Below are 28,000 nucleotides of genomic sequence, written 5' to 3' on the forward strand. Positions count from 1 at the left end.
ACCAAAGGGAGTTTTATCACTACATTATTCAATATTTATCCTTATGTACATGGCTTATTTCACGTGGCAAAGTACTTTCTGGGTTCATCCATATCATAGTATATGTCAGAATTTTCTTCCTTTAGGGCTGAGTCATATTCTAGTACATGTATATCCACCTTTTGTTTATACATTCTTGTGCCAGTGGACATTAGGGTTGCTTCAACCTTTTGACTATTGCGGTTATGGATACTTTTAATGGAAGAATTTTATTATTTAAAATATTATTGAATAATCTAGGTAGGTAAACTTATTTCTTATAAGGTGGTTTAAAAGGTGGGTATGGGGAGTTCCCTTCCAGGTTCAGCAGTTAATGAACCTGACTAGGATCTGTGTGAATGTAGGTTCAGTCCCTGGCCTCACTCAGTGGGTTAAGGATCTGGCATTGCTGTGATATGCAGTGTAGGTTGCAGATACGGCTCAGATCATGTGTTGCTGTGGCTGTGGTGTAGGCCAGCAGCTGCAGCTCCTATTCGACCCCTAGCCTGGGAATTTCCCTATGCCACAGGTGAGGCCCTAAAAAGCAAAAAAAAAAAAAAAAAAAAAAAAATAATGCAGATTTGAAATGTTTGACCTGCACAGTCTATATACATTTTTTTAAGTTGCTGATAATCTAGAAATTAGGAGGTTGGCTTTTTGGTTTTTTTTTTTTTTTACAAAATTCTAGATTTTGGCTTCTCAGAAAATCTGGAATATCTGGCAATATACTGGACCACTTTTCCACATGACAACATTTTGTGGAACTGAGTGGCAGTTGCCACTTTAAAAAGAATTCATACTCTTCAGTTGAACATAAGATTCTATATGCTCTACTTTTCTCATTTATACTTTCCTAGCCCTCAACAGACCTGTTCTCTAGAGCTGTGGTGTACTTGACACGTGACTAGTCCCAATTGAGACATGCTGTGAGTGTATAATTCACACTGGATTTCAAAGATTTGGCACGATTGTATGTTTAAATGGTAATATTTTGGTTAAATAAATTAGTAAGATAAATTTAACTTGTTCTTTTTACCTTTTTAAAATGTGGCTACTAGGACCTTAGGATTACATATGTGCCTCATATTAGAGTTCTATTGGGCAGTACTACTCTCGAGGCTCTTGGCCTAATGCAAGGGTTGCCAAGCTATAGCCCATGAACCAAATCTGACTGGTCACTTGTTTTGGTATGATCCATAAATTAAGAATGATTTTCATAGATAAATGTTTTCAGTTTATTTAATTATAGTGGACATTAATTTTGAGCCCCAATTAAGTGAAATGTTATTCCCCCTAAAAGACTTTCATTTTTCTCATTTAGTAGGCTTGTAGTATAAAACATTGTACCCAATTATTATTATTAAATTTTGAATTTCATCAAGTTTATGGATTTTTTTTTTTTTTGTATTTTTAGGGCTGCACCAGCGGCATATGGAGGTTCCCGGGCTAGAGGCTGAATCGGAGCTGTAGCTGCTGGCCTACACCACAGCCACAACAACACAGAATCTGAGCTGTGTCTGCAACCTACACCACAGCTCACAGCAATGCTGGATCCTTAACCCACTGAGCAAGGCCAGGGGTTGAACCTGCGTTCTCATGGATGCTAGTCACGTTCATTTCTACTGAGCCACACTGGAAACTCCAGTTTATGGAAATTTTTTTTTCTGTTGTTATTCAGGTTCCTATATTTTATCCTTGATGCTGCTTCTTTTTGTTTTGTTTTGTGTTTTTGGCTGCCCTGTGGCATATGGAGTTCCCGGGCCAGGGTTCAGATCCAAGCCACAGTTGCAACTTATGCCACAGCTTTAGCAATGCTGGATCCTTAACCCACTGTGCTGGACTGGGGATAGAACCTGGGTCCCAGTGCTCCCAAGACACCAACAATCCCGTTGTGCCACAGCAGGAACTCCCTTGATGTTGCTTCTTGATATGCAAAGCCTAAAGTATTTACTGTCTTTTTATAGAAAAATTTTACTAATTGCTGGTCCAATAGGAAGTTAAGCATAGTGGAAATGATTTGGATTTTGATAGGCAAGAGTTCCAATGTTATTAATTAACCTAATTTGAGTCCTAGTTTTCTTATCTATAAAAGGCAATAATGATTCCTTTCTGAATTATTTTGAATATTAAGTGAGATACTGTATGTTTTATGCAATAGGTGGCTCTGGCACTTCCTCTGCCCAGAATGCTCTTCCTTGTTTATTCCTGACTTGGTTACTTCTTGCCTGTCTTTAGCTTAGTAACATATCTAGCTCAGAGAAGCATTTTCTGCTCTGGCCCCAAGCCTAGGTTAGCTTTCCTTGGAAATCCTTCATTTCTTTTCATGCTTATCATACTACTCTTTGTCCCATATCTGTCTGTCATCTCAGGTTTTAAGGTGTATGAAGGAAGTGTCTTGTTACAATTTTCTAGACTAACACATAGTAAGTATTCAATAATTTTTTTTTTTTTTTTTTTTTTGCTTTTTAGGGCCATACCTGCAGCATATGAAAGTTCCCAGGGTAGGGGTCAAATTGGAGCTACAGCTGCCAGCCTATGCCACAGCTACAGCAATGCAGGATCCAAGCCTATGCCACAGCTCACAGCAATGCTGGATCCCCAACCCAATGAGTGAGGCCAGGCATTGAACCCACATCCTCATGGATCCTGGTTGGATTCTTTTCCTCTACACCACAACAGAAACTCCACAATAAATATTTTTTTGAGTGATGTTGATGCAAACTCCTGTACACATGACACAAAAAATATATAAGAATTCAGAGAGAGGAGATTTTTTTTTTCCCCACACAGAGATTTCAAAGTTTGTGTCTTAGAGGGCCATGTTTTAGGACATAGAGCTTAAATATACTTTATTCTCCCTTTCTATAATAATTGGATTTTCAATTGCAAATAAAACACTAAGCACAGTGCCTGGCACATAGTAGAGCCTCAACAAATTTTCTCTCCTCTAATGGTTGATGATGATGATAAATCAGAATATTGAACATAAAAATTAGATATGTACTAGATAAAATTGAGAAATCAAAAATTTTGGAAAACAGAAGGAAATCAATTTTAGGTAAGTAAATTAGTCATTCCAGCATCTAAATTCAAACCACTCTCAGAAACAAAAGGCAGCTTTATTTTTTTTAATTACTAGGATATATGGTACAATAAAAACAGAATCCAGATCAAGTTCTGAAAACTAAAACTAAATTTTAAAATGTCCTAAGTGTCCTTAAGTTTATACAATAAATGTCTGTTTGCCAAAAGTGTTTCTGGTTGTCTTGATAACCAGCATTTGTGGCTCCTTTCCCTTCAAAACACAAGGGAACACCTGGGAAGAAAAAGCATGTAGTAGGGTCCACATTAGGCTTTACCAGCAGGAATGGACACTGAGGCTTTAGAGGGGATGGAACTGGTAATAAAATATAGGCTCAGGATTCCCTCTTACAACTTTACCTAACCCTGAAATGAAGGTCTCCTGATATGTAATTTTAAAAGGCGAGATTTGGATGTTGAAGATGTTTCCAGGAGTCATTATCCCTCTTAATTTTATATATATATATTGTACCAAGCTTCAGGAATTTATTTTGAGAATTCTATATATTCTAGTCATAGTTTTCCAGGTTTTCATCTCTATTCAGTTTAACTAGTATTTGTTGAGTATCTACTGTATGCCAGGCACTAAGGATACAGAGTTGAATACAGACTCAGAGCTACGTTAGAGGAGCTCAGAGTCTGGCAGAAGGGATCAGTGTGCAAGAGACACCAATTCATTGCATAAGTGCTGTGATAGCACCCTGCACAGTTACTGTAGAAGCATAGGATGGGCTCCTGTGCCAAAGATCGAGAAGCCACCAGAGCAGTCTTCCCAGATAAATTAAACCAGAGGAGAGTCAGTATGTGTGTGTGTGGTGGGGGGAGGTGTGTAGAAGAGGGGTGGTGGTACAAACTAGAGTTATAGAAATATATTTTTTATACTTGTATCTTTCCTAACTCACAATGAAACTTGGGGTTATGGCGGTGATTATGGAGGCAATTCTCAGTGGTGGTGGAGAAGGTTTGGAGACTGATGGGGATGTAGAGAATGGATCTTGAGATTCTCTCATAATTTGGGGGTGTAGGGAGCATAGAAGAGGAGTTGTAGAACATGGGAATTTTGGTGGCATAGCATAAGGTCAAGTCATAGTTGTGAACTGAGATGGGAAGTGAGGCAGGTGAGGAGGAAGAAGCCAGATAATAAGGCCATGATAAAGAACTCAGGTTTTCATCCTGTGGCCAGTGGGGAGTCACTGCAGAATTCTGAGTGGACAGGGACCTAGTCAGATTTTTGCCTTAAATTAGAGCCTGAAAATAGGCTAAATAAAAAAATGCAGATATGCCCAGTTTTCAATGTTCAAGATTTTTTAAGTTTTTAATCAACTGTTGAGAAAATAACCAAATTTTATAACTGTATTCCCATATGATGACAATATGATGGAGATCCATAGCATCTGATCCATTGGGTGAGGCATATACTACCTTTCTCTCAAGAACCACACATTAAAGCTCATGGAAGGATTCTCTCCCAATTTTGGTCACTCCTGAACAAATCAATGTATCCACAATTACACTGTTCTGTATTTATTCAGGACTGAACCAGTTGCTCCATCCTGTAATGGCAGGGTTTGCCATGATTATTATCTCTTTACAAGGACCACGTGGAATGGGAAAAGCACCAGTAACCTTAAGGATAGCCAAGGGTGCAGGGTAGAGAGTAGAGGCCCATCCTGGTAGAGTTGAAAGATAGTAAATAATTAATCATAACAAATATATGAGCTGGTGTGCTAGAGTTATGAATAGACTATGCTGGCTACCTGAAGAGAGATTTGAGAAAACTTTATTAAGCAGAGGAGGGGAAGAGAATTTTTCCCAAACAATCCTAGAGTTCAGTTGTTATCTCAGACTAATTATTTCCACTCTCAAGCATGTCCTTGTTTGGACAGTAGATCTCATGATACCGTAGATAGAGCTGCAGTGTGGTGGAGACATCTAGCCTTTCACAGAATCCTTCTCTGTTTTTGAAGCTTAACAACACTATCTCCCAGCCTGACTGGCATTTGGAGGTGGCCTTGTGACTAAGTTCCCTTCAGTGAAATGGGAGCAAAACTGATGTGTTCCCAACAGCAAAAGAGCTTGGGAAGTATTTAAAGAAAAAGCCAATATGCCTCTTTCATTATCCCAAACTTCTCATGTCATAAATCTAGCTTGTACTATGATTAGAGGAGAGTTTTTAATCAGGCATGACACTGAAATTTTGGATTAAATTTTGGATTAAATTTTAATACCCATAAGTTCTAGGTAGTTATAGATTTGCTTAAGATGTTTTTTAATGGGGCATTTGAAGGCATTGCCATGCAATAAAAGCAAGTTACCAAATAATATGGAAGTGATACCGTTTCTTTAAACATAAAATCATATATTTTACATGCACTTACTTATATTTCTATATATGTGCATAGGAAGAGGTCCAAATCATTAAATATAAAATGGTTAACAGTACTGCTGAGTATTAATTGTACTAAAGTGCATTAATAGAAAATTTCAGAATGGCAAAATAACATTGGGTGTTAATTTTATAATCCTAGAGATGAAGTGAATGTTAGGTAAGGAATTATACCCAAGTTACTTTAACAGGTTTGATAATAACTGCTGAAAGTCTGTGGATCTTAATACATTTTCTCTTTTGTACAAACCTTAAAAAAAATTCTTAAGTTTCCAAATGTAATTTATTTTCTTATTAGTGTCACCCATGTCCATTCATATTAATGGAATTCTGATTTTTAACTGAGCTTCCATAATCAGATGCTCTAATATGAAGGAAAATGTTGCCAATTTGTTACTATCTAGATATTGCCCAGAGCAGTGTGACAGAGTAGACAATGAGATTCCTACCCTTATCTCTACCCAGTCTTTGCTGTCATCTCAATTCTCTTTTAAGAAGCAGTAAATATAGTTTAATGCAGTTATTAAATAAGAATTCATAGACCTTCCATTGTACTGCATTAATGTACACTTTCCAGTCTCTCAAAAAAGTTTATCAGGCTGTTGGTGATTTGAAAGCAAAGGGGTTATGAATATTTTACCTTTTTTGTCTCTTTTTGTAAATTTCTTGTTTTCTTCTGAGTTATATTTTATCTTCTAAAGACAAATAAAATGAGGAAAAAGATAATAATGTTGGGACAAATGTCGACAGAGGATAGATTTTTAAAATGAGTAGTAAGTCATATATATATATATATATACATATAGGTAATGAGAAAAGAAGCAATATTAAAAGAGCCTTTTTAAATTATAAGATTCAAGCATGTACATGTATTAATATTGTAGAAAATTTAGTTTATAGGAATAAGGTGATGTAAAGAAGAAAGAAAATAGTGACATCATGCATGGTCTCACCATTCTGAGTAGTTATTCTCAATATTTTAGTGTATATCCTTCTCATATACTGATATATTTTAAAAATATTTCCTTTTTTTGAGACCTAATTTTTTTCAGTTATTATGTTGTTACCTTTCCCATTATAAAATATTCTGTAGCATTATTTTAAATAGATGATGAGATTCTGGTCAGAAGCTTTATTTTATTAATCTCTTTAAATTTGAACATTTGTATATCATGAAATTTTTTTTTTTTGTTCTCGCAAAAATATTTTGTCATTGTTTTAGTCAGTTTGGGGGTGCATATCCATGATTATCTGATATGGAAAAATTCCTAGAAGCAGAACATCTAAATCAAAGTTTTACACACATGACATATGGAAGTTCCCAGGCTAGGGGTCGAATTGGAGCTGCAGCTGCCAGCTTACGCCACAGCCACAGCCACAGCAACTGTGGCAACTGTGACTTAACACCACACCTTACAGCAATGCTGGATCCTTAACTCACTGAGCAAGGCCAGGGATTGAACCTGCATCCTTACAGAGACTATGTCAGGTTCTTAACCTGCTGAGCCACAACAGGAACTACAAGTTGTACACATTTTTAAGATTTGATATATGTTGCCAAATTTTTCTCCAAGAAGCTGTAACATTTATTTCATTAGCAATACATGAAGTTTCCCTCTATTCACTATTCCTTGAATTTCACTAATTCTTAACATTAGAAAAAATTTTTGATTGTTTGACCAAACACATCATCTCATTGTTTTAGTTTGAATTGTTCTATTAGTAGTGATAATTAACTTTTGGTGCATGTTTTCTTTTGCTATTTGTTTTTTTTTTTTTATTGAATTGTGTATTCATTTCCTTTGCTCATATTTTCCTTGGTGTTTATATGTTTCTTAATTACTTTTTTAGTTTACCTAAAAGCGTTCTTTACATATTAAGGATATTAACCAATTGCCATGTTGCAAATATTTTCTAAGAATATTTTTTAATTTTGTTTATTAGAGTATAGTTGATTTAAAATGTGCCAGTTTCTGTTGTACAAAGTGACCTAGTCAGACATACATACATACATACATATATATATATACAAACACACACACATATATATACATTACCTTTCTTATATTATCTCTGTCATTGTCTGTCCCAAGAGACTGAATATAGTCCCCTGTGCTAGTAGACTTCATTGCTTATCCATTCTTTTTTTTTTTTTTTTTTTTTTTTTGTCTTTTTGCTATTTCTTGGGCCGCTCCCGCGGCATATGGAGGTTCCCAGGCTAGGGGTCAAATTGGAGCCGTAGCCACCGGCCTAGCCAGAGCCACAGCAACGCGGGATCCGAGCCGCGTCTACAACCTACACCACAGCTCACAGCAACGCCGGATCGTTAACCCACTGAGCAAGGTCAGGGATCTAACCCGCAACCTCATGGTTCCTAGTTGGATTCGTTAACCACTGCGCCACAACGGGAACTCCTGCTTATCCATTCTAAATGTAGTAGTTTGCATGTGCTATAACCCCAAACTCCCAGTCCATCCCACTCTCTACCCCTTCCCCTTGGCAACAAGTCTGTTCTGTATGTCTGTGAATCTCTTTCTGTTGTGTAGATAGGTTCATCGGTGCTATATTATAGATTCCACTCATAAGTGATATATGATATTTGTCTTTTTCTGACTTACTTCACCTAATATGAGACTTCACCTAGTATGAGAATTTCCAGTTGCATCCCTGTTGCTGCAAATGGCATTATTCTTTTTTTATAGCTGAGTAGTATTCCATTGTGTATATATACCACATCTTCTTAATCCATTCATCTGTCAATGGCGTTTATGCTATTTCCATGGCTATTGTGAATAGTGCTGCTATGAACATAGGGGTGCACATATCTTTTTGAATGAAAATTTTGTCTGGATATCTGCCCAAGAGTGGGATTGCTGGATCATGTGGTAGTTCTGTATTTAGTTATCTGAAGAACCTCCATACTGTTTTCATAGTGGTTGTACCAATTTACATTCCTACCAACAGTGCAGGAGTGTTCCTTTTTCTCCACACCCTCTCCATAATTTGTTCTTTATAGACTTATAATAGCCATTCTGACCAGTGTGAGGTGCTACCTCATTTTAGTTTTGATTTACATTTCTCTAATGATTAGTGATGCTGAGCGTTTTTTTTTCGTGTGCCTACTGACCATCCATATGTCTTCTTTGGAGAAATATCTATTTAGGTCTTCTGCCCATTTTTTGATTGGGTGGTTTGTTTATTTGTTTTTCTTTTTTTTGGATTTTTTTTCAGTGTATTGTTGCTTTTCAGTTTTATTAATGCTCATTTTAGATTTAGTTAAATCTATTCATATTAGACTTAGACCTGTTTTCTTTTCAGGCTTTACAAATTCAGCTATATTATCTTCCAGCACTTTTATAATTGTATTTAAATCTTTAAGTCATTAAAAGTGTTTAAAGTGGGAGTTCCCGTCGTGGCGCAGTGGTTAGTGAATCCGACTAGGAACCATGAGGTTGCGGGTTCGATCCCTGCCCTTGCTCAGTGGGTTAACGATCCGGCGTTGCTGTGAGCTGTGATGTAGGTTGCAGACGCGGCTTGGATCCCGCGTTGCTGTGGCTCTGGCGTAGGCCGGTGGCTACAGCTCCGATTTGACCCCTAGCCTGGGAACCTCCATATGCTGCGGGAGCGGCCCAAGAAATAGCAACAACAACAACAAAAAAGACAAAAGACAAAAAAAAAAAAAAAAAAAGTGTTTAAAGTAAAAAACGGATCCAGTATATTTTTCTAAAGTATTAGTCAGTTGTTCATTCCAGTATTACCTATTTTGAAATCCAGCCTCTCCTTGTTGATTTGAAATTTGGACCACCATCCCTTATCTGAATTTTCTGGGACTAGATGTGTTTTGAAATTCGTAAAGTTTTGAATTTTAGGAAAGTGGTGTAGTACCTAGACCATATACTATATAAGGGGAAACAGTTCCCTTTCATAGAGCATGTTAATATTTTCACAGTGAGATATTTTCACACTAAGTGAGATAAGCAAAGTCTATAAATCTGTCCTTGCTGGGTTTTTCTGCCTAATGATTTCTTTCTTTCTTTTTTTTTTTTTTCCCCACTGTACAGCAAGGGGGTCAAGTTATCCTTACATGTATACATTACAATTACATTTTTCCCCACCCTTTTTTTTCCCCACTTTGTATTATTTTTAATTATTTAATTGCAAATACACAACTTTTTTTTTTAATAATTTTTTTTATATTCCCACTGTACAGCAAGGGGGTCAGGTTATCCTTACATGTATACATTACAATTACATTTTTTTCCCCACCCTTTCTTCTGTTGCAACATGAGTATCTAGACAAAGTTCTCAAAGCTATTCAGCAGGATCTCCTTGTAAATCTATTCTAAGTTGTGTCTGATAAGCCCAAGCTCCCGATCCCTCCCACTCCCTCCCCTTCCCGTGCCTAATGATTTTTTTAAGAAAAAACATTTTTTTCAGAAATTTTTGAATTTTGGAGTGTGGCTAAGAGATTGTAGACTTGTATTACATTTAACGTGTAATAAAGCTCTCGGTATATAAGCTGTGTCTATTTTGGCCTGATATTTAGCTCTGCTAACTGTCTTATACTACACAGTGTGATACACTGATTTAGTGATTTTTGTTTTAATATATATTTTAACATTAATGAATCATCCTTTCCTGAAAAATTTCTTGGTCATTATATTTTTTATATGTATTATAGAATTTTTTTTCCTCAAGGCCCAAACAAATTACATGGAAGAATTACAGATCAATCTGGGGGAAGTACAGCAGACAGCACAACAATGGACCTCTAGAGTTGTGCTCCCTGTGGGAACTGAGTCACTTTTGTACTCACTCTTGAATAGAGTCTTAGAAGTCCATCTTCAGCTTTCAAGACCAATTTGAGAATTGCTAGTATCTTTTTTTTTTGTTTTTTTGTTTTTTTTTTGCCTTTTAAGGCTATTCCTGCAGCATATGGAAGTTCCTGGGCCAAATCAGAGCTGCAGCTGCCGGCCTGCACTACAGCCACAGCAACACAAGATATGAGCTACATCTGTGACCTACACCACAGCTCAAAGCAACCCTGGATCATAAACCCACAGCAATGCCAGATCCTTAACCCACTGAGCAAGACCAGGGAATGAACCCACATACTCATGGATACTAGTTGGGTTTGTTACCACTGAGTCACAATGGGAACTCCCTCTAGTATCTTGACACATTTCTGAAAGTAATCTGGTTGGATACCCTGAGGTGCTCTCATGGTTCTTAATGGTATCTCCTAGCATCTTCAAGCCTCTTAGGAGCCATGCCATAAAGAAACCCATTTATCTTGATTTAACCTAGTGTTTACAAAAATTATTTGACCACAAATCCCAATTTTAGAACATAGTTTAGGAAACAGTTGTCCAATGAAAAATAAAAGCACTTAGAATTTGAGGATTTTCATCCATCACTAATTTATCACAGTTGTTTACTGAATGTCTGCTATCTTCCTGTGTTGTATTTATCAGGAACAGACACAATGGAAACAATTAGGGAAGTGCTGATTGTGGAATTGCAATTCTTAACTGACCATTAGCCTTCTGAAGGTATGGAGGCATCTAACTGATACTTGAATTGCCAAAACCAGTGCAGTGCATTGTTTGTATCAGCACTGGCATTCAGTAAAAATACTAGATAAAAGAGTGAAAGAAGGGGGAGAGGGAGGGGTACCATCTCTAGTATATGGAAGTATATTTGGGCTCATACATGCACATGAGGAGAGGACAGAACCAGAATGGGCCTCACAGATGAAACTGGACCAAATTGGGTGACAAAGGATTGATGGGGACATTTCCCCCATCACTGTGGGAATTATAATTGAAAGTGGGCTTATTGGAGATATAAGGTGCATCCCATCCAACCTAACAGGTTCAGATACCCTGTTAGGGTTCAGTGGCCCATCTGATGCCTTATCCTTTCTTGACCCCAAAATCCTAACTATGGTTCTCAAAGAGTTCTCTGATTCAAATAGCTCTTTTAGTGCATAAGAGGAAAACGTGGTTCATTACTTTGGGTAAAGGAAGGAAACGTTCTAGTGTGGGAATGGTGCAGGACTGGTCTAACTAAAGTGGTATGGTAAGTAGACATAATACGGAATGGCCTTCCGCACATGCTTCTCAGCTGAACTCTCAAGGTTTTTTTGTTTTTGTTTTTGTTTTTGTTTTTGTTTTTTGAGAATCTGTAAACAACTAAAATGGTTTCTTTGCTACCCTTATTGGCTTACTCAGTTTAGTAAGTATCAGTTTATCAATTCCCTGCCAAAATGTACAGTCTGACTGTGTTTTATTTCTCTTCTTTGCCTGATAAATCCTGTTTTTGACGTTGTTCCCTGGCTCAGTCTATCAACAGACCCTCTCATATGTGTGTACACAGTTTGTGTGCTAAGTAACTAAATGACCCTGAGTTATTTTCTGACACAAACATTACTTTCTTCCTGAGCTCTTTCCCATTGGATCCTGAGGGGAAGTTACTGAATATCAATTCAGTTCTAAGCTTAGACTGATCTGATTGTTAAATAGTTATTTTAGGCTATTCTTTCTCTTAGATAGACTCTCTTGTACCCTGTTGGTTTCCTTCAGGTGGTATATGGAAGAAGAGGTTGTATGGCTTTCATATCCTTAAGGCACTGGGGCAAGGGGCCCCTGCCTCATACTGGCCCATTGTCATGTACATGCTGGCATGGCAGCTGCCTGGCAGGGGAAACATGTCCCTCGTTCACCTGGTTGCTGGATGTTCTTCTGGTCTGCAGTGTGTGAAGTGTGTCTGCAGCCCATTCTCTTGGCTCAGGCATTTTTTCTGGTGGGGATTTTTGGATAATCCAACTTAACCTTGACTTTCTCTGGTATTAGGGACAGCCCTCTAAGGTCTGACTGAGAGACCCATTTGGCTTGAGTTTGTGGTAGTGCTCTCACTACAGAGCCACCTTTCCTCACTATGCCAGTAGCCTGTGGCAGACTTCTCAGCCTAATACTGAAACACTTCCACGTCATAAGACACAGAAACCAAGGGTGGTTTGGGAAAACTAAATGTCAGTCCTCCCTCTGCCTGCCCTTATTATGTCATCTTGTCAGTGTGGCTGTGTCCTAAGTTGCTGCAGGACAGTTCCTTCCTGGGTCTATATTGAGAAGAGGGGAGCAGAAGACCCCTCTGTCCACGTGTAGTTTCCACTTACCTGACACTTGTCTCCCCTTCCAAGCCACACCCTAAAAGGGGGAACTTAGGACTTAACTCTTCTGGCTATTTTACTTTCCTGCCTCTCTCTTTGAGACTTCTTCCAATTTTTTTCCTTTAGGACAGAAGGAAGTAGGCTTTTATTTTGTTCCTTCGTTATATCTTCCTTATTTCTTATGCCAACAAAGTCTTCACAGCAATCAGTCATTACTCCTAATTTACAAGGGGAAATTTATTTATTTACTTTTTTTTTTTTTTTCCAGAGCTGTAGCTGCTGGCCTATGCCTCAGCCACAGCAATGCCAGATCCGAGCTGCATCTGCGATCTACACTGCAGCTCACAGCAATGCCAGATCCTTAACCCACCGAGCAAGGCTGGGGATTGAACCCACATCCTCGTGAATACTAGTCAGGTTCATTATCATTGAGGCACAATGGAAACTCTTACAAGGGGAAATTTATAGGCTGAGTCATCTAAATTTAGCTGTTTATATGCTAATTGGAATGGGTACAGGGTTTTCTTGAGAGATAGGGCCTCTCTCAAGGCAACAGTCTTATATGCCAGGATATTGTTTTGTTGTACATTTTTGTTGTCCATGTTAGAAGCAGAATTATTTTGAAAAATCCTAGAGACACCTGGAATAGTCTGGGCAGTCTTGTATGTGAAAAGGCTAAAAAGAAAAGCATAATTTAAAAATCAGTACTCTTGTTGCATTACCCATTATAATACCCAAAGAACATATTATTAAGACATTTGAGTGTGATACCTTCAGTTGCAAAGAATAGAGACTCATTCAGATCTTCTAAACTAATGGGGCATTTACTGTGAGGATGTATAGGACATATCTGTTAGAGTTTATTGGTTGCAATCTTTGGGGCCAGTCTCAGGCTACCTTAGGCAAAAACAGAATTTAATGGGATGGCAGGTGGTAGCACACGGAACTCAAGGAAAGATAAAAGAAATGGGCTGTGGGAGTTCCCGTCGTGGCTCAGTGGTTAACAAATCCCACTAGGAACCATGAGGTTGTGGGCGTGATCCCTGGCCTCGCTCAGTGGGTTAAGGATCCGGCGTTGCTGTGAGCTGTGGTGTAGATTGCAGACACGGCTCAGATCCTGCATAGCTGTGGCTCTGGCGTAGGCTGGTGGCTACAGCTCCGATTAGACCCCTAGCCTGGAAACCTCCATATGCTGCGAGTGAGGCCCTAAAAAGGACAAAAGACAAAAGAAAAAAAAAAAAAGAAATGGGCTGTAAAAAGAATGGAAATAGCTCCAGACATTTGAATTTACAAGACAATCTCTTCATGATCCTGTTAATAGGACAAATTCTCTGCAACTGTTTATGTCTCTGTGTGGTTCACCTCATGACTCTATCTCTGAAGAGAGGGGCTGATTGGTCTGGGGGATCAGGGGTCTACCCCTTAGCCTGACTGGCATAGTCCCTCCAAAACTGCACGTGATAGTGGAAGAAATGGAGTGGAGAGTCAGTCTGAGAGGGCAAGGTGAGTGGAGTTTAGGGCATGTGGCATTCTTAATTGTGACAGTGTCTAGACAGAAAGTTTATAATCTGGCTACTAAGTCAGGACTAACTTAAGACCACTTTCTGCACAGAATGTGGAAAGGCTAAACTTTCTTTATGATTACTTTTTCTGAAAAAAAAAGAAAGGAGGGAGATTTTTAAAAGCAGTTTGTTTCTTTAAGTATTAAATAAATTTAAGATAAACTATTATGTAGAATTCTCTTTTACATCCCTTTAGATAAGCTATAAATATTTTAAAATATTACTGTTTGAAAGTTTTGAATTAAGGATTCTATTCCTTCTTCAAGTCTAAAAGTAGCACTCTTGAATTTTTTATAGAAGGGACTTAAGAGAGATAGCCCAGTTAGAAGTAGGGTCTAGGTCAGGATTTTCTTAAGGAATCTCTAAGACTGGAAGTAAGTTAAGTATATACAACCCGAGAAGATAGGGCTGAGCCAAGGCAACGCCAACTACCGAGTCCTCAATTATGCCCTCATTATAGAACTAGCACCTACTTTATAATTAAATTCAGAAATAGATTAGGCATGGGTTACACTAACCATCTAGTCCTTGTTCCCCAGTATGAACCATTCCTTCCAATCAGAGCATTGCCAAGGCTGACTCACTAGGATCAGCTATGTCCTTTCGCTCTGCTTATGCTCAGCTTTTCTCCCCCTCCTTCCAAAGTCATGTCGTTACTAATTGTATTTAGAATGATCTGCTTTCTGCCACAAATTATTACTATCTATCTATCTATCTATCTATCTATCTATCTATCTATCTATCTATCTATCTATCTATCTATTTATTGTTTCCTCAACCATATTGCACTTTGCTATTAACCCATTTGTGTATATAGAAAAATGTCTAATACATTTTTTACATGTGAAAGCATGTTATGTTATTTAATGCTGTCATTTTCTAATTGTGAGGGGATTTGAAATCAGCTGGATTCAGTTGTAGTTCCAATTCTCTCCTTGCCTATGACTCCAACTTTAATTAATTAAGAGAGAAGCTTTTAGGAGTTTGATGGTGGCTCAGCAGGTTAGAAAACCGGTGTTTTTGTTGCTGTGGTTCGAGTCACTGCTGTGGTGCTGGTTTGATCCCTGGCCTGGGAACTTCTGCCATGGGCATGGAAAAAAAAAAAGAAGCTAAGCTTTTGTTTAAAGAGTTCAGAGACTATTGGAGTCCCTGTTGTGGCTCAGCGGTAACAAATCCAACTAGTATCCATGAGAATATGGGTTCCATCCCTGGCCCGGCTCAGTGGATTAAGGATTTGGTGTTGCCATGAGCTGTGGTGTAGGTTGCAGATGCAGCTTGGATCAGGTGCTGCTGTGGCTGTGGCATAGGCCTGCAGCTGCAGCTCTGATTTGACTCCTAACCTGGGAACTTCTATATGCTGTGGGTGTGGCCCTTAAAAAAAAAAAAAAAAGATTTCAGAGACCACCTCTCCCCACCTCACCATAAGGACCAGTGATTAAACAGACCATGTGTATTTTTCATTTGCCCAGCTTAATTATAAATCTTGAATCCTGGTCTGGTGCTTCTTCACAGTCCCTAGTTTGATTTTGAATAAATAGAAGGTTTTTAATAAATATTAAGATGAAATAAATGAGTATAATAATATTTGTCTTGTGATTTTTAGGTCTAGTTCAATTCTAAAGGTTATTTAAATTAATTTTCACATCAAAATAGTTCAGATTTCTTTAACATTACCAGTGTTAAATACATAAAATAACTCCATAAAGAAATTCACACACACACACACTTTGAAAACCCCATTTGAGAGTTCCATGAATCGTCTTTGATATTTATGACAGAAACAGACAGCATTTATTTGACATGTTGACATGTTCACCAGTTTGATTTCGTACTTTGAACTTTTCAAACTACTGCCTGTATTTTGGTTTCATATTTGTTGACAGGTAGGGAGCCAAAAATAACAGCCTGATCCAATTTAAAATGATACAGACTCATTATTATTTAATTCCCTTACCAGTTTGTGTGCGGCCACTCTTTATCAGTTCCATTAATGCATTTACAGACACAAATATTTTAGGTTGACAAAATTCAGAGTTTTTCCTGGACATCCATGATACCCAATAGTGGCTTCCCCCACACTCCTAAGCAGCCACCTCCTGTTCCCATACATAAATGGCAGCAGCAATGGCTGGAAACAAAGGACTCTCTCCCAGTCCCTGAATACAGTGACATTCATTCTGAGAGAAGCAGGGGCAGCTTTTTGAAAGCCGACTTCTTCAGCTCGACAATAACACACAATGAGTTATTGACTTGTTTATATACGGAGCTCTTTTCAGTAACTAACTCTGACTCCCACAGTCTGGACAAATGATTGATTTCGTGGTTAGAAAAAGAGAAAGCTCTTGCGCTAAACTCTGTAGTGCAAACTACTTCTTCCCCATTTGTTCCCTAACTGAATAGGACCTTATTAAAATGCACTTTCCAAAAAAATACCTGCAGCTGGTCTTTATAACCATGTTTTGTATATATAAATAAGTAATTTGTCCCAGTCTTTTGTACATTAACAGACCATTGGAAAACTTGTCAATATGTATGAAGGCTGAGTGTCCTGTTGTTTATGCTAAACTGTATTGCTGGTATTGATCTGCATGTAAAATTTGGATCAAATAATTTATTAATAGACCAATATTTACTGGTTGAAAATAGATTTTTGATAGAAAGATTCAGTTTTCTTGTTGGGTTACATTGATTTATTAATAATATTATACACAACATGTATTATATACTTCACATTTAAATCATTAGCTCTTCTGAAAAAAGAGAAAACTGAATGCAGAAGTACAGTTTGGTTAGACCAGTAGGTTCTTCCCTTTTTGACTAGTACCTATGTGGAATATCAGTATGAACTAGGCAGAACATCCTAGCTCATTTGATCGCTGTACCTTTTCTGAAGATATTAATAATTGGATTCTAGAGTTTACTTCAGAGTTATTTTCTCCTCTAAAATAGATTTTATTGTTTAGTTATTTATTATCATGTTAAAATTTTTACACAATTAGTCTTTATTATTTTTATAAATATACTTTAAAACATTTTGGAGAGGGAGTTAAAAAAATAGGAAAGAAGAGCCATCTACTGTTAATGATACCCATAAGTGAGATTACTGCTGTTCTGTCTGTACTTCTCCAGCAGGAGGTCTGTTTTCCTCTCTAGGATGTCCACAGTAGAGCTTTCCATAGCCAGGAAATGTTTGAGGAATTCTTCAAAATTAAGAGCACTTTCTATTCTAGTCACATTGGGCCATATGTTTTACATGTAACTATGTATTACTAATCTATGAACCTTTAGGGCTTTAGAGAAAGTATAATGCCTGCTACCTTATACATTAATAGCTATATATAAAATATGTTCTTAAAGGTAATAACCACTAGAAAGCATTCATTGGAATTTGTTGCTTCAGTTACATATACTTTTGTGGATTTCTTTTCCTAATTCCTAAACAAATTGTTTGAGATAAACTTACTCTTTTTTAATCTTGTTTCTCTAACCAGACCATTTTCTTGAAGCTTTTTGTTCAGTTCTCTTTGACAGAGCCGTTATGTTCCTTGTTTCTTCAATACCTGCTACTGTCTTTGACTAGTCTCTTGACTGTTCTTTCTGGTTACCATTAATATTGAATGAGACAATTTTTAACCTGACTTTGATAGCTAATGTTTGTTCTTACATATTTTAAAAATATTAGCAGCAAGCTCTGACAAAAATGGTGAATTAAACCTTCCTATTTAGTTTAAGTTTTGATGTATACAACACATATTTGGGTTTTTTTTTTTCTCACATTTAAAAAGTACATGATATAGTTAGAAAAAAGTGACTTGATTTCCCACTCCCCTGTTTGGTAGAGATTGGGCTTTTCATAGTTATATACAAATTTGAGCCATCTTTCTGTTTTGTTTTGTTTTTTTTTTAATGGCTGCACCTTCAGTATATGGAGGTTCCCAGGCTAAGGGTCTAATCGGAGCTGTAGCCACCAGCCTACGCCAGAGCCACAGCAACTTGGGATCTGAACTGCATCTGCAACCTACACCATAGCTCACAGCAGCACTGGATCCTTAACGCACTGAGCGAGGACAGGGATCAAACCTGCAACCTCATGGTTCCCAGTCGGATTTGTTTCCACCAAGCCATGACGGGAACTCCCTGTTTTTTGTTTTCATTTTTTTTTTTTAATTGAGATATAATTGACATATAACATTATGTTAGTTTCGGGTGTACAACATAATAATTTGATATTTGTATATATTGAGAATGATCACCACAATGTCCAGTTAACCTTCTTCACTATACATAGTTACAGAATTTTTTTTGTAATGAGAAAAATATCTACTCTCTTAGCAACTTACATATATTCAATACAATATTGTTAACTCTAGTCACCATGCTGTACATTACATCCCCATGATTTATTTGATAACTAAAAGTTTGTACCTTTTGATTTCCTTCACCTAATTTGCCAGCCCCTCAACCCCCATCCTACCTCTGTCAACAACCAACATTCTCTATATCTATTTTTATTTTATATATATATATGTATTTATTTATTTAGACAGTCTTTATAGGGCCACACCTGCAGCATATGGAAGTTCCCAGGCTAGGGGTCGATTTGGAGCTAGAGCTGCTGGCCTACACCACAGCCACAGCAATGCAGGATCCAAGCTGCGTCTGCCCTGCACCACAGCTCACGGCAATGCCAGATCCTTTAACCCACTGAGTGAGGCCAGGGATCGAAATTGTGTCCTCATACGTACTAGTTGGGTTCATTACTGCTGATCACAGCAGGGACTCCTTGGCTTTTTAAAAAAATTCCATTTATAAGTGAGATCATACACTATGATTATTGATATGATTATTTCCTTAGGATAATGCCCTCACTGTTCATCCTTCCCATTTGCTTTTGATTTTTAATTTGAAGTTTCTACCCTCTTTATACATGAGAAATTGGCCTCAGAAATTTCAAACCCACTGAAAAGAATTATTTCATATATTTTAGACAAGAACAGAAAATCAAAAGCATCTAGTTTTGTCTTAATAAAGAAACAGAATGTTCTCCAAAGTGACAGGAGAGAAGAATCCTACTATTGTTATCATGTCTAGAATTTGAGGGAAAGATGCTGTTAGCACTGCATGTTATTAATACTTCAAAGTGAAAAGGCATTCACTTAATTTGACTTTTTACTTTCCATAATTTCTTCTAAATAATTGTATAAGAAATCTCTCTTTGGGAATAGCTAGTCTATTTTCAGGAAAGGCTCCATCTATGTATCCTTATATTTTTGTTGACTATTTATTTCTCAATATCTTACTGGATTCTCCATTTGGTACTATGCATATGAGGCTTTTCAGTAATGTTGATGTGTTTTTTCCCCTCAATTTATATAGATTAGGATAGTGCTTCTTTAGAAGTAGAGTGTTAGAATGATGTGATTTTTCCAACTGTGATGGTTTTAGAGGTAAAGAATTCTTACCTTCCAAAGAGTTCCTTGGAAGCAGTTCTAAATGTCATGGCCCTGGGAGACCTCATTAGAATCTAACTACTGCTGTGGCACTAAAGAGTTTCATAGTTCTGTTTTTGTTTTGTTTTGCATTGCTTCAAGAAAGATCTGTTCTGAATGTTTTTGCATTTGAAAATTAATTTTGTAAAGAATAGGTGAGCTTGGTGAATATTCCCCAGTCACTCTTCTTCACATATCCTCCTGAAATGAGGGTCCTTCAATAAAGAAATAATCATCAAGACTTGACACAAGTATGTTGTGCCACAGTTTACACGTAGACTTCCATGTGTAGAAGTTGAGTTTGACATTTTATAATTTTACTGTTTTTGTATTACTTTAGCACAGGAAGAAATGTTCCTTGGAGAGACTGATTCCAAAAATAGTCTCATATGATGATTTTTTCCCCCTGTTTTATTGAGATATAATTAACATATGGCCCGTGTAAGTTTAAGGTGAATAGCATAATGACCTTCACATTAATGGCTTTAATGTGAAATGATTACCATGGTAAGTTTAGTTAACATCCATCATTTCATATGGTTAAAAAAATGTTTTCTGGAGTTGCCGTTGTGGCTCAGTGGGTTAAGAACCCAACCTAGTGCATGAGGATTCAGGTTCAATCTCTGGCTTCACTCAGTGGATTAGGGATCCTGTGTTGCTGCAGGCTGTGGTGTAGGTCACAGATGCAGCTCGGATCTGGGGTTTCTTATCCTTGTGAATTCTTAGAATCCACTCTTTTAACAAACTTTCAGATATACTATATAGCATTGTATACTACGCTATAGTATATACTATAGTCATCATGTATGTGACATGATGATTCTTTTTAAAAGAACTTGTTTTCAGCGGTTCTCAGTCTAAGACAGGGAACAGCAAACATTGCCTGCTGTCCAAAATCAGTCTGCCACTTGCTTGTTTTTAAGTTTTTTGGGGACAATAGCCACACTCATTCATTTCTGTGCTATTTCATGTTACGGGCAGAATTGAGTAATTGCAAAAGAGACTGTCAGTCCCCTTTCCCCTCAAGCCTAAATATTTACTATATGGTTCTTATAGAAATATTTGTCAACTTTTTATCTAGGATGATCATCCCACTACCAAAACAGAAACTCTGATATATTGAGCTGTATTATAAATCAGTGGATGAAGGGTTCATAGGTTTGATACTACTCTTATAGCTTATGATAATAGATTGAAGAGGCCGTTTGTTGACCCCCACCCCCATTTTTTATCCCAAGAATAGGAGTGGGTCTTTGGGCAGGGTATGGATTAAAGTTCATGTTAACTCAGAGTTCCCATTGTGGCTGAGTGGTTATATACCTGACTAGTATCCATGAGGATGCGGGTTCTGTTCCTGGCCTTGCTCAGTAGGTTAAGGATTCAGCATTGCCCTGAGCTGTGGTGTAGGTCACAGATGTGGCTTGGATCCTGTGTTGCTATGGCTGTGGTGTAGGCTAGCAGCTGCAGCTCCAATTCGATCCCTAGCCTGGGAACTTCCATATGCTACAGGTGTGGCCCTACAAGGCCAAAAAAAAAAAAGTTCATGTTAACTCAAACGTGACTTGCCAGGCGTACAAATGAGAAAGCCTATTTAAAACAACAATATTAACAAAACAAAAAACATGGTCATTATTCATTCTTCATCTTCAATAAGGAGATATTACATGGCCTGTCCATTGCTTAAGAATTGTTACATACTCCAGTTCAGAAGGTTCTCCATCAGGCTGTTATTTTCTTTCTTTCTATTAATACAAATCTGTTGAGTGAATATTATTGTGTGAGTTTAGCTTTTTTCTTTTCTTGAAAATAACATTTTTTTGTCTTTTTTGGGGGCCACACCCACAGCATATATGGAGATTCCCAGGCTAGGGGTTGAATCCAAGCTGTGACTGCCAGCCCACACCGCAGCCACAGCAATTTGGGATCCGAGCTGCATCTGCAACCTATACCACAGCTCACAGCAATGCTGGATCCTTAACTCACTGAGTGAGGCCAGAGATTGTACCCGAGTCCTCATGGATACTAGTCAGATTCATTGCCACTGAGCTATGACAGGAGCTCCACACTTTGTTTGGAGGGGATTATTTATAAAGAAATACAAAATAAGCTAATTCACCTTTTTATAACATGGGTTAGCAGCAGCAGTAGAAGACCTTTATCTGGCTCTGTTCATGGAGCAAGTTGGAGGTAACCTTTCAGGTGTTTAAGATACAATTTACTCTTTGTTGTGAAATATTATAAATCATTTTGAACTGTTTAGAGTGTAGAATTGACATTTCTTTTGGTTTATATCCTTGAATTCTTATCCTGACATAAAAGGAGCCAGTTTATTCCCTTCTGGCATTGAAAGATTTTAGTAGAAAATATCAGCCTAAGTTTTTAAAATGTTGCTATGTTAATTTTGAAAAAATGCTTTTAAAAAGTACTCATCAGTGTAAAATGTCTACACCCCCCTCCCAAATCATATTTTATTAAGCCTAAAAGCAATAAAAGTGGAAGTGAAAAATTCAGTGTTAAATGTTTTATATATGAAAATGAACTTTCAGCTTATTTAATCTAAATGGAGTTCATTTTCACATATGTATGGGCCAAATTAATTTGAAATCAGCTTCCACGATTATGCTAAATTAGTTGTTTGAATAAATGTCGGTAGTAGGTGTCAATAGGTACCTATTTTCATGTCATTTACTTATTTATTTTTTCTAGTTGAATCTGGCTGCAGATGAACAGAAAGGGAAAATTACTGAAAAAGTCATTCTTTCAATGACAGCGAAGGAACACCATCAGGCACAAGAAGAAGTAAGGAACTTACTTTTAAAACTATATTATAAAACTACAATGACTATTAATTTTAAAATTAGGAAAGATTTTGCTTGGGTTTGGTAGTGAACCAACTGCAGTTATCTGATAACAACATAATGAAAAAACTGGTCAAAACTGGAAATTATTTTCTTGAAAAATAATTATATGCTGAAGTAATATATTGTAATTTTCTGAAAAGTGCTTATGAATACTTTCTCATAAATTTCCTAAATTAGGAAATTATTGCATGCAACTGGAATCTAGAAATTATGAAACATGATAACATGGGAAAAACATTAACATTTTATTGAACTTTAAATACTAAAATCTTATTTTTATTTTCTGACTTTCTAGGAATAGAATTATCTTTCTGAATTTTAGAAATGCTAGCAATGTTATCTCTTATCAAGGAAAAACTGTAGTTTATAAATGTCAAGCCTAAGTGAGCTAATCATAAGATTCTGTAGGCAATATTGTAATGAAGAACTATTAAAGCAAGTCTTCTTCTCTCATGCTCATGCTGTGAAGTTGACAGCATATTCCATAAATGAAATAATAATATAAAATTGGTCTTAGACAAAAGGAGAAAATGATTTTTATGTAGTTTCCTGGAATGCAAAAGCATTTAATCTTTCCGAGGAAAGATCATGAATTTGCTAATTTCCATGTACTACTGTCAGTAAATAAAATCTATAAGCAAGAATTATTCTTGAAGAATAAGATAGCATGAATATTTAAAAATTAAACTTTCATGTAATTCTCTTTTGACAGTTTGGCAAAGAAACCTATCCAAGCTTTAGGGTTTTAATGTTTTCTTATCATTGTAATTGCATCTCCTTTGCTATGTATTTTACAATAGATGAATAGGTACAATGCATCAAATTTTCCTGGGTGGATTCAGTTCCTTAAGTTAGAGACTCCATTAGTATTTGGAACTTATATGTGTCTAGTATTAAAGATTATGTTGTAAATATTGATTGGTAAGCTCAGTAGAAAATAGTTCATAAATTTTTCTAAGATGTAACAAATAACAGTTATATAAAGATTTAAGTTATAGTTCTGACTCATTCAACTTAATATTGCTAAGTTAAAAAACCAGGTTATTACTATAAATTTAAAAAACATTGTCCTCTATCCATTTGACAAATGCTTTTTTTTTCCTTTGGTCTTTTTTTAGGGCCCCACTTGCAACATATGGAGGTTCCCAGGCTAGGGGTTGAATCATAGTTGCAGCTGCCGATCTATACCACAGCCACAGCAAGCAGGATCCGAGCCACATCTGCGACCTACACCACAGCTCATGGCAATGCCAGATCCCTTACCCACTGAGTGAGGCCAGGGATTGAACCTGAAACCTCATGGTTCTTAGATTTGTTTGATGGGAACTCCAAGAATGCTTTTTTTTTTTAATCATAAAGAGTTTTGTTACATTTTCACAGTAAGTTTAAAATAAATCTATTATGTACCTTGATATGGTCAACTTTAGGAAATGCAAATAAGAATCTCTAATTGAATAGTATAATTAAAATTATATTTGTACGGAGTTCCCGTCGTGGCGCAGTGGTTAACGAATCCGACTAGGAACCATGAGGTTGCGGGTTCGGTCCCTGCCCTTGCTCAGTGGGTTAACGATCCGGCGTTGCCGTGAGCTGTGGTGTAGGTTGCAGACTCGGCTCGGATCCTGCGTTGCTGTGGCTCTGGCGTAGGCCGGTGGCTACAGCTCCGATTCAACCCCTAGCCTGGGAACCTCCATATGCCGCAGGAGCGGCCCAAGAAATAGCAACAACAACAACAAAGACAAAAAAAAAAAAAAAATTATATTTGTAATAATAAATTATTATTGGAGTAAATAGAAAATAAAGAATGAACAGATTAACTATTTTCTGTATTTTAAATATTGCAATTATTTTGTTCATTAGTATTTTATGAAAAACTACAATTTCAATGGAACAGAAAACCTAAAGTGTCCCAGGAAAACGATCATCATTCTAAAAACATAATTTTAATGCTGCCTTGTTAGCAAAACTGGAAATGAAAATTATCTTTTCTGGAAAATCCAACAATATTTATGCTTATATGGTATTTCTTCTTTATTATTGTCTTAATGTTTATTTAGTACCTATACACATCACTATTCTTCCTACAAAGGGCCTTATTTGGTCACATACCTGCTTGATCAGCTATGGCTTCAAATGCCTTTTGTTTGCTTCAAAAATCAAACAAACAGTGAAGGGAATATGTATTTGTGTGTGTGTATGTGTAATAACTTCTAAATATATTCTGTATGCTATAAGAACAATTTTATGTCATTAATTTATAAGTATTTATATTGGAGTTCCTGTCATGGCTCAGTGGTCGATGAATCTGACAAGAATCCATGAGGACGCAGATTCGATCCCTGGCCATGCTCAGTGGATTAAGGATCTGGCACTGCCGTGAGCTGTAGTGTAGGTTGCAGACGCTCAGATCCTGTGTTGCTCTGGCTGTGGTGTAGGCCAGCAGCTACAGCTCTGATTTGACCCCTAGCCTGGGAACCTCCATATGCTGTGGGTGTGGCCCTAAAAAGCAAAAAAAAAAAAACAAACAAAAAACAAAAAAAACCCAGTTTATATTAATTTTGATATGTAAATCAGTGACATCAAGTTTTGTACCTATTTCATATACAGAGATGTGAAATCATGATGGTAAAGAGAAGTGAAAAATGTGGGGGAGAGGAGTGGGGAGATTCCTTCAGCATTTATTTTTTTCCCACAGCTTATTTTTTACAAAAATATATTTCTAGGTGTATTTCAAAACCTAAAGTAAACATCATAAAATCTGAGATTTAGATTTAGATTTCTGCTGCCTGTAGTTTTATCTTAAAATCTTTTATTTCATATAACTTTCCACATGAAAACTGGGAATAATAATGTATGCATCATAAAACTACTTTGACATGATGATATGTGTTGAACTATATCAAGCTTTTTACAAATGGTCTATTGGAAATCCTTATGTAGTTTTTTAATTGTCAGTTTAAAGTGTGTTCTTCCAGATTCTGTGAAAAGTTGACAGATTTTTTTTTTAAAAATGCGTATGGATTTTAATAGAAGAAATTCCTGTGAGAGAAAATGGGGAGAGCTCAGGGTAAGGCTGGGAGACTTGTCAGACATGAAATTCAGGCTTGAATGCAAGGAAGAAAAGAGGAATGGTCAAGACTGGGTGGATGTATTCTAGACTGTTGTGCAGTCTAAGGTAGGGCTGGAAAAGCTGGTGATATATCCTTGAGTCAAAGTTGTCCATCTGAGTCCTGTGACTCCCTGGGTTGGACCTACCTTAATATCCTTGGCCACTGGTGCCAACCCGGTGAGGGACTTCAGAGCATAATAGTTTGGAACCTTGGTCAATTATGCTCTTGAGGTTAGACATCTGTGAAGCACATTCTTATCGCTTCCTCAAAAGGTATAGTTGACATTACCTTTATTGCCCTCACCATGTCCCTATCGCTAGATGTATTATAAAGATTTTTTTAATGTCTCTATTTTCACTTAGCAATGAGTTGATGGGGATGTTGGACTCTTAAATAGGCCTAAGGCGACACATAGGTGACCTCTGGCTGGAGACAATATAGATCTTCTTTCAATATAATTTCCATCCCTGAAGGGTTCTTGGAAACTATTAAAAAGTTGAAAGGGAGTTCCCGTCGTGGCTCAGTGGTTAACGAATCCGACTAGGAACCATGAGGTTGCGGGTTCGGTCCCTGCCCTTGCTCAGTGGGTTAACGATCCGGTGTTGCCGTGAGCTGTGGTGTAGGTTGCAGACACGGCTCGGATCCCGCGTTGCTGTGGCTCTGGCGTAGGCCGGTGGCTACAGCTCCAATTCGACCCCTAGCCTGGGAACCTCCATATGCCGCGGGAGCGGCCCAAGAAATAGCAAAAAAAAAGACAAAAAAAAAAAAAAGTTGGAAGTAGTCGAAGTAGTTAGAATAAGAGGTGATACACACTTCAGTTAGGCTGCAGCTCATCCTTCCAAGTCAAGAGATTCTTAGTTTTTCTCACAGGTTCCCATGTCTTTCTTTGATATCAAACCTGGTTATGTTCACTTCCTAACGCCCAAAAATGCTGTGCTCTTAGGTCTGAAACAAAACATTTTAAGGAGTTAAAAATACCAATTTTAATCTACCTGTTTCCTTTCTAGTTCTTCTTAATTATATTGTAAATTAGAAAGTATCTTGGTCTTAAGTTTAAGCACTGACCTGGCTTTGAGACCATCCCATATGTTACATGCCAAGATGGTGTTTCTAGCATGGAGGCTGCCACCTTTTGTGATGATTTCAAGTGACAATTCAATACAAAGTGCTCTGGAGTCTCCTCACTAATATAGATGGAATCAAGGCCACAAAGTGTTCTTGTTTACAGCTGAACTAATCACTAGAAAAACCAGGAGCTCCTCAAAGGGTCATTCATAATAGTCAAAGTACGGTATTAAGAATGTATGGTTCAGAGTGTACAGCTTGGATATGTATAAATTTTAGAATGATTATAAACAGAATAATATTTTGTGCTTACTCTAAATCATCTTGAGAGGTTAATTAAATTCAAGGGTTTCACGAATGTATCACAGAAACATGACCAAACTGCCATACATCTTATGCAAACACCTATGTGTATGTTTATAGACAGGTGTGCATTTGCATTCTTTCAGAAGTTTGGTTTGTTTCCTCATCAGAATACTCAATTTTTTTTGCTACCTTCTGCTCATTTGTCACTCTCCGAAATTCTGTACAAGTGTCACTTCCGTGCTGCATTTCCAGAGAGAATGAAGAGTAGAATGTGTAGGCTTTCTGCTGCACAATGAGATGGTGCATTTTTTCAACATATGCATACGTAAGCCTTCTTTTGTGAATGGGACTGATAGGGTCAGATAATGTTTAAAGGGAAAGGCTTTATGTCTCTCAGGCCTCTATGTTTCCACATGGATGCTCCCACACACACATAGATTGAATTATGAACAAACCCATTAATGCTGGGATCACAAAAGGTCAAGTTTTGTCTTCTTTTACCCCCATTCACATTGCCTTTGTAGAGAGGAAAAAAAAAAGGATTTGTAGGAAAAAAAAGATTCATGATGAAGAATTTTAAAGAACATTTTCCTCCTTTTAGCAACATCTGTGGTTTAAAAAAAATTATATAAAATAATTCAGGGGTATTATTTTACCACCTGACTTTGGTATATGAGTTATTTCATGCATAATGCTATTTTTAAGGGTAACACATTGTCATAATAACTGAGAACAAAATGTAGCACTTTGAGAATAAAAGACCTTATGAATATGTAAAGTAACAAAGTTTGAGTAAAACTGAATGGAAACTTTATCAAAATGTCAGTGTCTGGATTCTTGATATATTTTCTCCCATGTTTAAGATATAAGTTAACCTTTGCTAGGGCATCTTATTTGATAGTTTGAAGTTATTAAAAAAGCAGGTGATAATTGGTGTAATTATGCTTTGTA

At 37.1% G+C, this 28,000-nt stretch overlaps 1 protein-coding gene across 15 annotated transcripts in view; it reads left to right on the forward strand.

Annotated features, from left to right (window-relative positions):
- DCDC1 (doublecortin domain containing 1) overlaps positions 1-28,000 on the forward strand; it is a 489,423-nt gene that overhangs the window by 163,081 nt on the left and 298,342 nt on the right. For all 15 annotated transcript variants that reach the window (XR_014837084.1, XM_021085287.2, XM_021085290.2 and 12 more), the window contains one exon: positions 22,414-22,506. Coding sequence is in view for 14 of the 15 variants with exons in the window: in XM_021085287.2 (XP_020940946.2) it covers positions 22,414-22,506 (93 nt within the window). In the remaining variant the exon portion in view is untranslated. The remainder of the gene's footprint in view (positions 1-22,413; positions 22,507-28,000) is intronic.

Source organism: Sus scrofa, chromosome 2, assembly GCF_054392235.1.
Source record: "Sus scrofa isolate SSC_HxYL_T2T_F1_AM1 chromosome 2, Sscrofa_HxYL_maternal_Yorkshire_Landrace_v2.0, whole genome shotgun sequence".
Classification (NCBI taxonomy): domain Eukaryota; kingdom Metazoa; phylum Chordata; class Mammalia; order Artiodactyla; family Suidae; genus Sus; species Sus scrofa.